The 17,550-nt window shown below is 34.5% G+C and overlaps 1 protein-coding gene across 9 annotated transcripts in view; it reads right to left on the minus strand.

The window, feature by feature from the left end:
• Window positions 1-17,550, minus strand: part of ASPH (aspartate beta-hydroxylase) — a 227,846-nt gene that overhangs the window by 164,563 nt on the left and 45,733 nt on the right. The window contains exons 4-5 of one of the 9 annotated variants that reach the window (XM_010360363.2): window positions 5,348-5,389; window positions 1,246-2,677 (exon numbers count right to left, since the gene is read on the minus strand). The exons of 6 other annotated variants lie outside the window; for them this stretch is intronic. In XM_010360363.2, the coding sequence (XP_010358665.1) occupies window positions 2,316-2,677; window positions 5,348-5,389 (404 nt within the window). In that variant the 3' untranslated portion in view covers window positions 1,246-2,315. Of the gene's footprint in view, window positions 1-1,245; window positions 2,678-5,347; window positions 5,390-12,659; window positions 13,724-17,550 lie in introns of those variants that run through there. 2 more of the 9 variants (XM_010360362.2, XM_030937467.1) reach the window with 2 other exon arrangements.

The following is a 17,550-nucleotide window of genomic DNA, read 5'->3' on the forward strand; positions in this document are numbered from 1 at the left end:
AAGTACTGTACTAAATAGCAATAGACAATTCTTATGTGCTTATGATGATTAGGTTATTCCAAAATATTTTCACTCATTTGTTTAGAATTTAGTATTTATGTATTTTCTGCCCCATAGACATTGAGCTTAAAAACTAAGGTAAAAATTACTAGAATGCTCTCAACAAATTCACTTATAATTGTTTGCCCTTCTTCAAGGGAGAACAAAAAATCTTTAGAGAAGACAGCACTTAATATTTTGTACATAAGTTTTTAAAAAAAGCATTCCATTTATTACATGAGAAAAGATCTAACACGGGGATATGGTTTGAGAATCGTTTAACTTTCATATGCCTGGGGGACATGTTCTGCTTCTTGTTCTATCCAGTTCTCAAAGCCTCACTTTCTTGTCCCAGAAGCCCTATGTTTGATGAAGTTTGAGTGGGACCCACTCAACTCCCACTCCAAAGCTTTGTGCACAGGTGTGCGCCTGGGAAGAATCGCCATCTTCAACTACAAAAATGGTCCCAGATGTTCACCAGGCCTAAGCAGGCCAACTGGAACTCTCTCTCCCAGAGCCATCTGCATTGGGGTTGGTAAATTAGAAAGACTAGTCTAGAGCCTGCTGAGGGCCATCTTGGTTACCAAGTGGTAGCATCTCCAAAATAGAATAAGTCAGGCAGAAATCAGCACAGTGAAGACTTGGGAAGTGAGCTAAGATGAATCCTGACTAATCAAAACATAAAACTCCAAGTTGTGTTAGTTTTTAAGCAATAAAATAACAGGATTATATTAGAGATATTATCCTCTAGGATTTCATCTCTGTTGCATAATTCTATTAAGTTGAAATTTCTGTCAACTAAATGTCGTAAAGTATTTGACTTTAAATAGTAAAAGGCATTAACATAAGAAAAAGGTGTACAATACATTTAGAAATATTTACACTTAAATGTACTCATTTCTGAGTTGAAATATCTTTAGGCCAAAAGTCTCTATTTTTAAGATCTTCAAAGAAAAGTAAATAAATATGTTTTAAAAAATATGGTGGTAGCATTTTTTATTGTTATTAATAAATCTATTTGAAAATAAAATATTTGTGGTAGCATTTTTGATTCTGTTGTTAGTAAGGTTAACAATAACAGAATCAAAAATGCTACCACAAAGATTTTATCATTATCAACTAACTGCATTTCACAGTAGTCACAATTAGATATTTAATATTTGAGACACAGAATAGTACAAACCATTTGTAGAATTATATTTCTGACTAAAACTTCACTTTTATTAAATGTTTTCTGAGGTGCTAAATTCTGATCTCTATTTAGAGATTACATTTCCAATTCCTTAGAAATGGTAAACAATAATGACACAATCAAATATGAAAAATGTATGCCATTCAACCAAAATAATAGAAAAACAGTGTGATATAAAATGAAAGCACATCCTAATCTGAAATAATTAAAACCTTTCTACAGTTATTCTAACACTATAAAGGTATCATAAATAAAAATGTTCTGAAATTGTTCTTCTAAATACAATTCTCCTCTTTATTTGTAGCTATGGCCAGAGTTCTCGGAGCAGTGTATGTAGCACACGGTAAGCACTATGTGCTAGATGATGGGAGAATGGTGGGGTTGTTGTAAGGAGGTCAGGAGTGAAAAGCATGCAGGAGTGAGGGGCAGGGGTAAGGTGAAGAGTGAAGGAAAGGAGAGAGTAAAAGACTCGGGGAGGGAGACTAGAAGAGGGGAGAGAAGAAGGAAAAGGGGAAGGAGAACCCATGAAAAGCCCGAAGAATGGCCCCTGAAAGGCTGTGGGAGGGCTGGAGGGGGGGAACTCAGGGAAGGCAGTGACACATGAGCCTGGGGAGGTGCCCACGAGAAACAGGGAAGCAGGAAGGGGAAGGAGGGAAGAAAACAAAGGGCAAATCCTATCTCCCTGAGTATTTAGCACACTTGAAGAAGTTACCAGGCTTTTTTTTTTTCTGCATAGAAATAACATTTAATATCTTAATATTCTTATTTAACATCAATGAAAGTATTTAATACATTAATCCATAAAAATTCATGATACATATACATTTGTAGGAATACAAGATCAATCAATAGAAGTTATTACATCATATTCTATGACATATTTTAAAAATGTTTTTACATTTAGAAGCATGAGACGGTATATTTAAATTTCAAATAATTTACTTGCTGAGCACCAATAATACATTCAATGGCTAATTTACACACCTTCACCAATCAGAGCAATATTACATTTTCCGTTTTGTAACAAACTGCAATTTTCCATTTTGTAACAAATTGCAATCTGCAACATGACGATGCCAGAGCTTTAGTAGTTTCTTTTCTGGGTACTTCCCTTTGTTAAGTGTGCATATCTGGTAGAACTTCTACTTTCCTTTCTGTCATCTTTGTCTCTGGATGCCATTTTACTAGAAACATCCTTTATATTTGTTGATTTTTTCCTATTTTCCTTGGTTTTGGCACTTTTTTCTAGGTCCACTTTCTCTTTTTCTTTGTCCTTTTTACCCTTAGGAGACTCCTTCCTGGATAGGTCTGCATCAGCAATTTTCTTATCCTTTCGGTCATCCTCTTTTTCTTTCTTCCCCTTTTTTCTCTCTTCATTCTTACTTTCCTTCCTTGACTCAGGTTTCTCTTTCTCCTTCTTGAGCTCTTCTTTAGTGAGTTCTTTAACTTTCAGATTTTCCAATTAAAGGAAAAAATGTTTATTGACAAGATCTCTTAATCACAGAACAGGAAGTTAGTGAAAAGGTATTCTCTTTTTCTCCACACACAGGAAATGCACATTCAGAAAGTTACTTTAATTCACTAGTCTTTATGGTGGCTAAAAATAGATGCAAACCTCTATAAAATATCAACTATTAAAAAATGCTAGAAGCTTGTCATATTTTCCATCTTGAAATATAGTATGACTTATCTTAAAACATTAGCATGCAATATTATAAAACTGCACCATGAAAGCAGTACTTTACACAAACTATTAACTCACACTTCATAACTATAATAACATAATTAAAGGAACACTGGCAACATAAGAACAAAGTTTTCGTAATTTGTAAGAATATATACAAAGATAATTTAAAATGTTTAGCTCAAACAAAAACATATGTCCTTAAAATACACGTGCTTCTTTGAAGATTAATATATGTAAATAACATTAAATATAATTTAATTTTCTTAGTTAACTAGGCAAAAAATTGTCATGTGTATGAAATTTTTAAATCATTTTAAAATTGCAAAATGATTTAAAATTTTAGAAACTTAAAATTTTAAAAATTTAAAAAACACTACATATCTGTAGTATTTAAAAGGAAAAATTAGAATTCCCTTTCTGCTTATGTTCATCACGAAATCAGTATTCCTTTAAGTATGTTTCCCTGTTAATTCATGTAGAGCCACTCAAGCTAACACGTCTTCTAGTTCATAGGGTTGCGAGAGCAATTAAATGAAATACACAGCTAATTCCAAATCTCATGGAAGGTATTGCTTTCAACTTGCTTTACATGGTAATAAAGCAGTTAGCAAAAGCTCTGAATTTCATCTGTTTGTACTCTCATGAGGAAATCGTAAGGTAAGGTGTTTACAATGCCACATTTAAGCAGAAACAATGCCACATTTAAGCACAAAGAAGATGAAATATTTATTTAATATAATAAAATGTGAAAATGTTTTTGCCCATCAAAATCACGTAAAACTTACATAGCACAAACGGTATTCAAAATGAGCATTAGATTTGCAGTGCTCACTAAAAGTACTATATCTTTCTAGGCTGTCTAATAAAACCTGGATTAACGAACAAAAACATCACATAGGGTTTCTCCATTAGTTGAATTTCCTGGTGATCAACCAGGAGATTCTTCAGTTCTTCCTAAAAAACTTTATTAAAGTCTTTTAAGAATATAGAACAGAATTCATTCAGGATCATACTGAGTCTTCATTCTACTTCAGTGCTGTTTGAATAGTAACATAGATACCGGCATTGCAAAAGAGTAAAATGCATGTGCAATGCTATCATGTCTTATTCTGCAAACTGCTTTTAAAAATATTCAGTCTTTAATGTTTAATTTGCTTCTCCAGATCAAGAAGTAAAATATTTTATTGTCCCTTTGTTTCATCACTATTTCTATAAAAATAAGATGGTAAAAATTGTTTTCGTCCCCAGAAATTATTCACGAGAGATAGGTTAAACCATTAAAAGTTCCTGATCTTAAAATATAAATCACAAAACCCTGTGAATCACATACTATGTCTCATCTGTTCATATTTCACCAAAAAACAAACTACAAACAATATACCAAGCCCTTGAAATGGTCACAAGATTATCACAGGCTTATAAAGAAAAACATGCACATCCCCCATGCCTTTACCCACAAAGAATACGACTACTAACATATGAACAAGAATAATCACTGGCATATAAAGTCAGGCTGTAACATTGAGCTGTTAGTCTACAAATGGCTGACAGGTATAATAACTTATTTATTATTAGTAGTATTTTGAGACAGAGTCTCACTCTGTTGCCCAGGCTGGAGTGCAATGGCACAATCTCAGCTCACTGCAACCTCCACCTCCCAGGTTTAAGCGATTCTCCTGCCTCAGCCTCCTGAGCAGCTGGGATTACAGGTGCCTGCCACTCAGCTAATATTTGTATTTTCAGTTGAGACACGGTTTCACCATATTGGTCAGTCTGGTCTCAAATGCCTGATCTCATGATCCACCCACCTCAGCTTCCCAAAATGCTGGGATTACAGGTGTGAGCTACCGTGCCCGGTCAATAATTTTTAATGAATTAAAATATCCAACACAGCAAATTCTATGTAAATGTAATGCAGGGTTCTACATTATACATATAAGTTTTCATTTTACTGAAAACTACACATTTGAATCACACTAGCTTTTACTGTGCTCTAAGACAGAGTGTCATGAGAGCTTTTGGAGAAATAAAATCAATTACTGAAGACTTCATCTTTTTTCCCCAAAAGTAATTCAAAGAAATCAAAGTAAGAAAGGTTTTAGGGAACAAGGTAAGATGTGTACATGTAAATTTAATATATACATCATAAATATAACGTGATATTTGTATAATATATACATTCTTAATTTAAAGACTGTTACAAAGCTTTGATAACATGAAAAGGTAATGACTTAAAATTATAGGCTTGAAGCAGAAAATTATTTGATGAAATCTTGATAAAACTACTTATAAGCTAAGGTGCACCCAAGCAAGACCCAAAAGCAATAATGTTTAGCATTAGTAGCAAGATTAACATTCCCAGAAAATGTCATGCATTTTCAAACATTAAACTTGATTCACTCAAGGCTAATTTGAAAAAATGAAAATACCTTTAGCCTTAGTTTTTCTCTTGGCTACCCCACTGGGTCCTTCTGTTGATATTTACAAGATGAAAATGGGTTATAAACAGAAAATTTAATGGAATTCAAAAATAAGTGTCTATTAAAAAGGTAAAATCAATGCCACTATAAATCATGTTAAGTTACTTAAATTCATCATTAAAAAATATTCCAATATCTCTCTTATTTGTCACTTTAAAGCCTTCCTTTCACTGTCTTTAACAGATAAATGCATTATAATTGGCCTATGATTTAATCAACTTCACAATTTGGCTTAGATCTTTAAGAATTGTTGGCGTTAGAAATCCTTAACTGCCTCTGGAAATGGCATTTTCTACTCAGTGGTAGACTTCCGCTTGGGACACAGATGATCAACTAAAAGTACCAGAGTGAAGGACCAAGGACCTTACTTCACTACTCAATCACATTTGCCATCCAAAAAAGGATAGCATATATTGATAGAGTTCACCTTTACTGTTTGAACAATCACTGCTCTTCTATCAGTTCGAATTGTCTTTTAAAAATTATACGAGCAAGTAAGAATGACAGTATTATGTACAAACATATTACATTTTTCACTCTAAAAACTTTGCAATAACTTTCTGTTTCCTCTCTTGGCAAATGAAAGTCCTGATAATGGATTTATTTTTGAGTCTCTAACAATATACCTCTAACTCTTATTCGAACCAGGCTGTATTTAGCATCCCAATGAACTGATCTTCCCAATTCTCTCTCTCAGTCACATAAAGGCTGGTTTATGCTATGTACTGGCAAACTTTGTAAAGTTCCAATCCAAGTTGCCAATACATTTCTTAGGCACATTAGGGTTGGAGGTGCAATGTTTAGTGTTCCTCCTCAGGAAGGGTGGCATAGCCTGTCACTAAAGAACGAAGGTCTAAGGTGTGGTCACAAGAAAGCCCCCAAAGCCATCTGACATTTTTCCAGCTGTAAACTGTAAAACCCACTTTGTATGTTTCTCAAAACTTCTACTTTCAGTATGAGATGTTTGTACTATTATATTGTTCAAACCTCCCCTTTCACTATTGATAGCAATTTGTATCTATCGATTGAGGTCATCCATTTGAAAATGGTTATTTTGGTTGAAATATCAATATTCTTCAAAAATGTATTAGTATCTCTTATCGTTGACAACGTAAAAGTGGAAACAAGTGACTATGGTTATATTTGTCCACTTACATGAAATACATAGATAACCACAACCAGTACTTAGTCCCATGTGTTTAACAATTATTTTTCACAGATAAAACTTGATTCTTTCCTAAACGCTGTCAAAAACAGTGTATCACCCAGTAATACTGAGTGCTATTTCCAATCACTCTCCACTAAAGTTTATTTCAGAATAAAATACCAAAACTATTCTTGTAATGCCCACTTTTAAATATATGAGTAGAATCCAATATGTAAAACACATTAGCATAAAACATTAAAATATACTTCTAGTACCACTATGTTCCCCTCCTGACTCCTGCATGTTCTCCCACAGCAGATCCAGATTTTCCTATTAAAAAGTAGAGTGAGGAAACCCGGACTGCCCTCTCCCTACCCCGCTGTTACGATCTAGGTAAAAAGAGCTACATAGATGAAAAGACTAGAGTTAACTTCTGTCATGAATAAACCAAAATATTAGATTAGCATTAGATTAGTGAAACATATAAAAATAAACAGTGCTGTACTTTATTTTAAACTTTTTTGGTTTGGGTATAAATCTTTATGGTGATACAAATGAACAAAGTGCAATGCACGATACAAAACTCCAAAGGATCATCTTATGTTTTTCTGAACTTAAAAACATAGCCAATAATTTTTCAATATTTTTGACATAACAAAGACCAAGCTAATAATTTAACAAATTATTACATTCAGTCTCTGAAAAGCATATAGACATGAAAAAAGCATACCACCAAAAACAGTTAATAAAGGAGTCCCTAAGTAATAATGAAACAAAAAAGAGAGTCAAGAAAAAAAATTTTTTTTTTTTTTTGCCGCCTGCAGTGGCTCACGCCTGTAATCCCAAAACTTTGGGAGGCCGAGGCAGGTGGATCACCTGAGGCCAGGAGTTCGAGACCAGCCTGACCAACACGGTGAAACCCCATCTCTACTAAAAATACAAAAATTAGCCATGGTGGCGGGCGCCTGTAATCCCAGCTACTAGGGAGGCTGAAGCAGGAGAATCGCTTGAACTCAGGAGGCAGAGGCTGTGGTGAGCCGAGACCGTGCCATTGCACTCCAGCCTGGGCAACGAGAGGGAAACTCTGTCTTAAAAAAGAAAAAAAAAAAAAAAAAAAAAAAATTTGTAGCCCAGAATTTAAAATAAAATGAAAAGAAATTTTTTTAAAAAAGAAAATGTGTGGTTTTTTTTTAAAGTGAAATGATCAGTTTTAGGAAGGAAGGAATGAACAAAGGTTTAGGATGAGGACACTATTTTACTATGTTAGTTACTAAACATCCTTTAAGGTTCTTCAGAATACAGTTTTATAAGCAGTAGAGAAGGCAGTCATGCCACAATGATGAGTAAACATATGTGGAAGGAAAGGTGACCAAAAACCTAGGGTGCTCACATCAGCCTTCTTTATTTCCTTAGAAGAAAACGGATCATACATGGAATTTCCCTAGATTTTGAGGAGGACAGAAAAGGAAAAAGAGTTTGAAGAATTTTATCCGGGTTTTGTTTTGAAAGTCGAGGAAAACGCAGGCATGTACGTGAGAAAAAGAAGCTAAGTTCATAACAGGAGAGAGGTGATGAGGTCAGGAGGAGGTACAGGCTCAAGGGAAAGGGCTGGCTTTGGAAACCAGAGGGAAGCAATGTCTGAAAAAACGAGGAGTGAATGAGAGAAGAAACAACAGCTCAAAAAAATCCTGAGACAGTAATGTTGTAAAGGGAAGAGAGAAGAAAATAATGGAATGAAGCCACACTAGATTATCTTAGGAAAGCAGAAAGCAAAATCATCTCTACAGAGGAATAAACTGACCCTGGAAGAAGGAAGGGTGTGGAAAAGGTTTAGAATGACTGCTAACGAGGGAAACTGTCGGAGCAGCATGTCCCCAATGGAGGCTCAGTACAGGTAACTTTAAAACAGATTTTTTTTTTCCCCAGCAACAATGGCAAATGCAGTAATGGAGAAAGGGGTCATTGGCAATCCAAGATTAGTGGCAGCATGTAGAGGGGAAAAAATATATTAGTTTGTGGGCATTTGGTAGTGGACTTAAGGGGAAACCACAAGGCAGGTACAAAGGCCCACCTTTCTATTCTCCCTAATTCTTGACAAAATTAAATTCTTATCATTTGTAACTATGGTTGATGTAGATTCTCCGTACAGTGCCAAAATGCCATAAGCATGTCCTACTTTTCTCCTTTTCTACCTTTACTACCATAGCTAATGTCTAGGGGAAAAAAAGAAACAAAGGAACATTCCACTAATCAATAAAATTCATGACAACACAAAGGCTCTTCAAAAATAGTTTCCAAGTAGTATGAAGAAAATTCTATTAATTCGAGCAAAAATGGAAACATCGTGGTATTTCTTAATCCATTCAGACAAAAGTTGTTTTTAATTAATAGAATATATTTCAATTTAAGAAATAATCAAAGAAGCATTAGGATGTGCTTAAAATACATGTTGAAAAATAACTGCCATGCTATTTACTTTCTTTTCATCCTTTTATGATTATTTTGATGTAAGTATTTAAAGTGATGATAGTTAATAGCTCTGGCAACTATTTGGGAATTCCTATACAGAAATTAGAAAAAAGGTCTTACATTCTTCCCTTAGAACATAAGAGAGTTGCCTAAAGGAAATTTATGCTATTTTGGCAACTGCCTCAGGTCACTATTCCACATTTGCAAAATCAAATGTTCTCTATGAAATTAAAATGTTTGAACCATTAAGCCAATGGATAGATCTGTGGTTATACCACATGCAATAGACATGATTTTAGAAGACTGGCTGCATTACAGACACACAAGTAGCTACTTCAGACTTTCAGACAGTCAGCTCTAGAATTGGTCTGGATATCGCTTCATACTCAGGTCATTTCAGCCACTCCCATCATTTCTGGTGAGACCTGTGAGTCACTTTGAGCCTTCTCACCTTCCTGTGTCCCATAATGGAACATCACAATCATTTCAACATTGACTACACATAGCAAAAAGAGGCCCTAAATGTCTGAGTAACTGTCCTGTTAGTGAGGCAGACTGTTCCTCTAGAATGGATATCTACTCTTGGTAAAACGCATGTCAGGACCCTACACCAATTTCTTTTTTATTTTTAAACAGATATAATAATATAGTACAGATTAAAAGAAGAAGCAGCAGCAGCAGCAGCAGCTACAAACCCACCAACCCTCTACAATAAGTGGGAAATGGAGGATCAGAACATAACTGAAAGATGAAATAAACAGAAAGGGATTACAACCAGAGACAGAGAAAAAAGGTAAAATGCAGATTCAAATACAAATTGGAGATTGGAAAGGTCACCTGAAGACTTTTGTTAGCATAGGTCAGTTTGTTATAGAAACTCAAAATGTCATTTCTATTGCAAAAAATATGTCCAGTAATTTTACCAGTTAAACCGTTTAAAAAAAAAAAAAAAAAAAAAAAAAAAAAAAAAAACACACACACACAACTCAGTATTTTATTATGCAATTAATAACTCCTCACCCACCAGGATCCACACCAGCGTATGATATTAATGAATATCACATGTGGGGCTTAGCATTGAAGGGGAATTCAAATAAAACCTAAGATCTGGTTCCTAGATTCAAGGAGTCCACAAACTACTTGATATCTAACTCCTAAGTATTACAGGGTCATCTCAACCAATAACAAAGGCAGTGAATTCTGCATACTGGTTCCATCATTTAACTTATGAAAATAAAGTCTGGGTCACTGAGTTTCTTTAAGTATTCCAAATATGCATTGTGATCAAAGATTCCATGCCAAATCACAGAAAATTTCTTATATGTTTTATAGACTTAAGGAGCTAGCCCAGCAAATTATCTAGAAAGAGTCTTGAAGCGTCAATTCCCAAAAAGTAAACTGCCAGGTGATCAAATTAAGAATAACTGGCTATGCTAGATCTGATTTTTTGATAATGCTCCTAAGTCACAAACATCGGGGTAGACAATCTGTTCTATCTTACTGTAAATAAAAACAATTCAAACAGAAAATAGTCCTTCCTTCATGTCTGGATACAGTTCTATAAGACAGGGAGGTAATTTATAAAAAGAAAGAACCAAGGACAAGATGAAAAAGCAGGACAGCCCACTATTCCATATGTCCTCAGCACTGAGGTGTCTGTAGGATCCCCAGGGCAGCAGGCTGACAGCCAGACCTCAGGACTGGGTAAAACTGGCACCCAGAAGACACTTCCCCAACTGACTTATACCCACCACTCATGCCCCAAAGCAAGGCAGGCTGAAGGAAGCTAAAGGGCTGAAAAGAATCCCAAGAGTGCTGCTGTCTTGTTTTTGTGCCAAACTCCGGAGAACCCAGCACCTTTGCAATCGGACAAACGTCAGCGCATCCGGAGAAGGCAGAACAGTGACTCCGAGGAGACAACACTATATCTCAACACAGAGCCTGTTCCACAGAGTTTCTTTGGTTGCTCAAAACTGAAAAGGTAAAGTAAATACAGTATAACTTAAAATTCCGTAACTATATAAATATTCAAATTAACGGGATACGATTTTGCCTTAATTTAGTTCTTAAGTTTAAAAGACATGAGCAAGGAAGACTTATGAAACAGAAAGTTAGAAAATACACCCTTAGAAAATTAAGAATTATAGCAATACATAATAAATCAAACTAAGGTGAAGTAATTTTGATCTGCTTCAAGATAATTTATAGCACAGTTTTGCAAATACTTTTATTTTATCTCACACACACATACAAGCCTTAGGCACATGTTGACGGAAGTCACAGAAGTCAGGGGTTCGTCAGCTACCTGGGTGTCACTTTCATTAGAGGCTTTCAGAGGAACTAATGAGAGGTGATACAAAATAAGTAGCAAATTTTTATCCCACATTCTTGTTTTTCACTTACAAAAATAAAGCATAATTAATTTCTGTACATAAAATATGAATTAGTATGACAAAGTCTGATGAAAAATTAATAATTTCAAATATTTTTAACACAAAATTTAATTATTCTCATCAATTAATCAAATATCTTCTAGTGTTAGTAGTAATGACATGTTAACAAATAAGATTGCTTTAAAAAGTATATCCTGGAAATTTGGCTAGGTGAATTTCATTGAGTGGGGCTGAAGATTCCTTTAGAATTTAAACCTAATAAACTGATATTTCATATTACCCAAGTATAAAAGCAGAAGACACAATAAACAAAAAGACTGAATACATTTTCAGAAGGAACATTACTGAATGATACTCATTTGCTGGAGAACATGCTACTAAGTGACAGCTTAACTGAAGACCTTGAATATTTGAAAACAGAAGCTTTAACAGACTATCAGAAGCATTAACAGAATAAAACATATTTGCCCATTAGCGAGAGCAAGACAAACTAGAGCTTTAATAGCCATTTAAACTTTAAGAGATTATTTGTCCAGTGTGTATATCCACATCCAAAAGTCGCTATAGAATGTTTGCTTTTTAATAATATTAGCAAATTGGACAGTCTTCCCTGACACAGGTAAATGGTGGGCAGAGGGGATGGATGTCCCGTGCTGACTTGAGGCTGCTACTTTCAGGCTATTATTATGACAGCCTACAAGAGTAATTTCTAACAATTTAAATTTGTCATAGTCCCCTCAGAATAAATGGATGAATGATACACTTACTGAAAGTAATTTAATTAGATATAGGAGACAAGAAATATTTGAAAAGTAGAAATTATAGTTAAACAAAATGTGAAGAAGTGCAAACATTTTCAAATTTTTAGCTCTCTGACAAACATTAAGCAAAATCTTAGAGAAGCTGGAAGAGATTTAAAACCATGGAACATCACTCCTTCAAAAAATAACATCCCTTTCCTTATCTTCCTTATCCCTAGAAGAGCTTTGCTTGAGGGGAAACTGATGAAATCTCATTTTAAGAAATGCATTTTGTATATAGCTGATACAACTGTTTTTGTTACTATTGAAGCAAACTCATTTTTAAAGAAATTGATTCAAATATGTTTTCAAGGTTTTCTAAAGGGAAAAGTTTACTGCCCTAAATGGAATTACCACTTCAATAAGTTTATAATTCTAAAAATCACATTATATCTAAGCCAAAATCAATATCCTATTAATAAGTCAATGAAAGAAAAATGGAAAAAGACTTATTTAGGATGAATAATTTTAATATGTACAACATTAAGATACATATTCACATATTCCCTCATGTGTAATATGCCTACTTTAAAAAAAAATACAAATTACTTTCTCTGAATGTATATTTGGAAATAAAATTGAAAATAAATTTTGCTTTCATAGACAGAAATATGTCATGCTACTATCTGAAAACAGTAAGTTAACTTACTCTAAGGCAAAAACATGGGGTTATTTTTAAATTATTTCAAAAGCACCATTAACACAGAATTTTACATAGAAATTTGTAGGAACCTATCTGACACAAACCTAAACAAATTACAATAAAAAATATCAGCTTAGTAAAGAACCATCATTTTACACATCAGTCATGTTAAAGAACAGAGAAGCATTTAACTTAAAAATCATGCCAGAAATATTTTTATACTGAAATCCATTAGAATCATCTTAATTAATAGTGTGTTAGAAAGACAAGCATCAAGGGTTAAGCACAACACAATCTGCTGTTAAGTGTCCAAATTTAGTTCAGTGAATACATGAGTTGAAACAAAACGATACAGAAACCAATTATACCACCAAGAACATCATTTTCGGTGTACTTTGTAGTTGACTACAAGAATGAGGAGTACCATTTTCTTCAATAGAAGTTGGGGGAGCTGAGCGAGCAAGGGACTAGCTAGTAGCTGTACTGGGCAAGATCACATGGTTGACTTGCACGGTAAGATCACAACCGCCCCACTGCACATTAAGCCCTGCATAAGCAAAGGAAAGAAAAGAAAAAGGAGGCTGCTTCGGGTGTTCATTTGCCAATGACTTCAGTCCCTGAATCAAAGCTACTGGTTATGTAAATCCAGTATGACACAAGTCTTTCCCTGAACCCCTTCATTCTGTGACGTACCATCAACACCATCTGCGGTTTCGCTTTCTTCTTCTTCTTCTTCTAGCATTTCAAAGGGAGTCATTATATCATAGAGAAATGAGAGGAAACCATAAAACCAATCTGAACTTTCCTCTGCTAAAATATTAAGGACTTCCTCAAGAGAATCAATATTTTCATTACTGCCATCTTTGGTCAGGCCTACATAAGAATAAAGGAAGAGAGAGAGAAAATAAGGAGAGCAGTTAGGTAGAAAAAAGAAGTGGAGGAAGGGCGATCTCAAAAGAGATGTGCATCATGGTCAGAGAGGTTTACAGAAACGGTATTTGGAAAATAAAGAAGTCCATTACAATGCACACCTTACAATCAACTCTCAATCAAATGTCAAAAGAAAGCCACAATTTGACCAATCCTCACCACTCCTACCAGCCCCTACCTAGGTTTGCCTTTCTCTCATTAGAGTGTTGAGTTGAAAGACAAAATTTTATCAGTCAAAAATCAATAGACAGTAATGGAAAATCAGTTGACTGTAAAAGGAAGAGTGAATAAAAGCAGTATCAGAGAAAAAAAGATATATACTCTGACAACCTCCAGATTTGCTCATTTACCAACCAGATTTTATTGAGAGTTGATTATACACACATTCATTCATTCATTCATTCATTCATTCATTCATTCAAACTAGAAAGGCTTATTTCCTCAAACTTCTCCCCTCCCCACACCAGCACCCCACTTAAGACCTGGAGTTAAGTTAGGAAATTCTGGAGTTAATATAATTAGCAGTATTACCATTTATAGCATCCACAGATGGGCATAAGTACACTGAAATTATGTAACTCAGATAATTTTAACACTTAAATTTTAACACTATTAAATGTGGTAGCTCTATAAAACTCTGGCAATTAACTCATGGTCCTGTAATTCTGGCCAATGACAAGAGTCAGCTATTAATAATAATTCACTTTGCCTACCGATATGAAATTTGATCGAGGCCTTAGCTGGTCACTTGCAATAGGAACATTCCAAACTCCTCTCCCCATGGGCCTGTGAAATTAGCTTCTATTGCTAAGACCCCTTTCAACTGTCATTTTTAAGTATTGGACCCAAAACAGGCCCTTAGGATAGAAATAAGTCAAAGTATATATTGTATTTATCTTTGTTATTTTCCTGTGAAGAACTGGCTCTGGGTAGCAAAGGTTTCTTAGCTCCAGTAGGTATCAGAATCTGACAATACTACCAAGCTGTATACCAAGCCCATAATTCTGAGGAGGAATAATAGGGTAGGGTGTTCTGGCTGTAAGAAATGTGAACATCCATGACCACTGAGCTTTTCTGGTTGTAACCACCTAATTCGGTCATTTAAGTCTTCGGCAACACACAATTTCTCCATGTAGTATAACTACCAGCAATCAAGATCGGTAGATAAAGGATAAGATGACAACTAATTTAAAAGTTTTAAAGATTACAGTAAATTTTCTCTGCTTTACTCAAAAGAACTATATTATGTCATTCTTCATGTTTTTGGTAAGAAATAACGCAAATCGCAGTTGGTATTTAAATTACTTTTTGACAAGTCTAGAATGTTTTCACTCAATTTAGCAGTAGACAAATGCTGTGAACAAAGATCTATATTCCCAACTAAGTCTCTGTGGGAATAACACTGTTTCTTCTTCCTGCCTTAAAACATTATAGCTGCATATTTAGTATAAACATCTTTATTTTTCTCCATTTGCCAGTATATTATAAGTACTTCCGAGTATTACATGTAAAATACAAAACTTTTCCATCCTTCAGTATGACAGGTGACCATATGCAACAAATATGCAAAAGCATTTGAACAAAACTGTTTACCCAGCAAAGCAACCTTCCTCTGGTTCTCAAGACAAAAGTACTAGTCCAAAGAGAAAAATATATATTCTGGGTATGTGACTCCTTCTGAACCTCTAAGAACAGGGTTCAACCAAATGGAATGCCTTTGGCTTGGCAAGGTCTGGTCTTCTCCTCCCATCAACTCACTCATGCATCTATCAGTCTACAAATGTTTTTCCAGGATGTAGCAAGGGCTGACTGGCTTCCCTTTTGCTTTCCAGCCATACCTGATACGATGCCAGCTAGATGCCAGCCATAGGACAAAAGGACAACCACATGATCCTTAGGTGGTGTCACTCTAAGGATTTAGTCCTCGCGTCATTTAGTCCTCGGGTCATTTTCCTGTTGATTTTATTTGGAAAATAAGTTTTTAAATAATACATTTTCAAACAAGGTGGTTTTCAATAATCTGAACTACAAACAAAGATACCTACATTTTAGTTAATTTGGCCACAAAAATAAGAAGCTATGTAAACGAAGAAAAGTGGGCTTAGTACACTTTCAAAGAATCAAATGGGCCTGGCCAGAAATAATCAAATAATAAAATTAATGATGGTTAGTGGTCTTGATTTACTCACATATGTTTAATTCTATTTCACAAGAAAAGCCACACCCTAAAATTGAGTGAAATGTACCATGTGAATGTATACATTTCCCCAAATTTATAAGATTTAGATATATGCGGACTTAAGAATCTAGAAAAAAAAATTATGAAACAAATGCACAGTCTATGAAAGATTAACATATCTCAATTATTACTATACCTGCGATGCCAACAGCTCCTCTAATCTCTGATTTCCTACCTTCCTCCCTCCCCTTGGATCTCCTGGGCCTTAATCTAAAACCTAAACCCTTAAAGCTTAAACTTTACCATTAAGCTGCCTCGCCAGTGAGAATGTACCTTGGAAGTCTGGCTTCATTTTGGGTATATGCTCACTGTAGTGCTCTCCCCATAACCTCTACCTGACCACACAGAACCTATTAAAGCCTCTGTACTCCCAACAATTTCACCAGGCTGTCTTTGCAGTAACCTTCCAGTAACAGAGGCACCACTAAACTACAATAATCTTACAAACCAGAAAAGAACTTTAGTCATAAAACTCAATTCAAGTTAAGGTTGCATTTCCTGCAGAGAACTCAAACGCTATAGAAATAAGATTAGAGGTGATAAGTAAGCCTAACATTTCACCTTTGGTTTGTTTCATCTGTACTGAAGCTACAAGCCAACTGCAAACTAGTACGGGAAGGGTAAAAAAGTATTTATGTAGCTTTATCTGATCTGTCTTTATGCATTTATTAGTAAAGTTACCAAAATAAACCTTGATATTCACCAAATTTAGTTCCACCTCCAAGTGTATAATTCTTATAAATGGCACAATTTATGAGTTCCTTACACTGTCCCTGCAAACAGCAATATTCAAAGTTACAATTAATTAGCTTCTTAATGGTAGGTTAAAAACCTTAAAGGGGATGACCTTTTGAAATCTCAAATACACTAAAAATCAAATTAAGGTAATAGTTTGCTATAGAAATCAGTGTGTTTTATCAAAGAAATACCACATTTTAATTTCTAATGGCTGACATTTCCTGACAGACCAGATGGCTGGTTTTAAGCAAAAACAAACAAATAAAAATCAATAAAATACAGCAGATGAGAGTAACATTATTTCTAAAAATAAGAAAACTTGGCCCATATTTTATTTTATCTTTAAAATAAAGAGCTTTGCTATTCAGAATTTGTCATTTAAAGCAATATAATGAAGTGATAAACCATTTATAGGCAAGCAAATTAACATCATTCTGATAAGTTCTATATAATTTTGTTTCTTTTACATGCCCAGGATTATAGTCATCTGAGGATTCAATATATTTACAGAAACTCAAATTTAGATACACAATGATAGGACTACATTGAAAATTTCATTAAAGTTAAGACAAGAAAATAAATTTCATAGGAAGTTTCTATGCAGCAAACATTAATTCCCAATGGGCAGGAAAAAAAAAATTAACAGGTCAAAATTAGGAAGGTTTATTATCTTTAATCACAACTAAAACTCTATATTCATAGAACTTTCTCTATTTCATAAGGAGGTGGATTTAATCTACTAAAAGCAGTTTCATTGGTTACAGATGTGGCATCCTACTGTGTTTTCATGTCT

Source organism: Rhinopithecus roxellana, chromosome 9, assembly GCF_007565055.1.
Source record: "Rhinopithecus roxellana isolate Shanxi Qingling chromosome 9, ASM756505v1, whole genome shotgun sequence".
NCBI lineage: Eukaryota > Metazoa > Chordata > Mammalia > Primates > Cercopithecidae > Rhinopithecus > Rhinopithecus roxellana.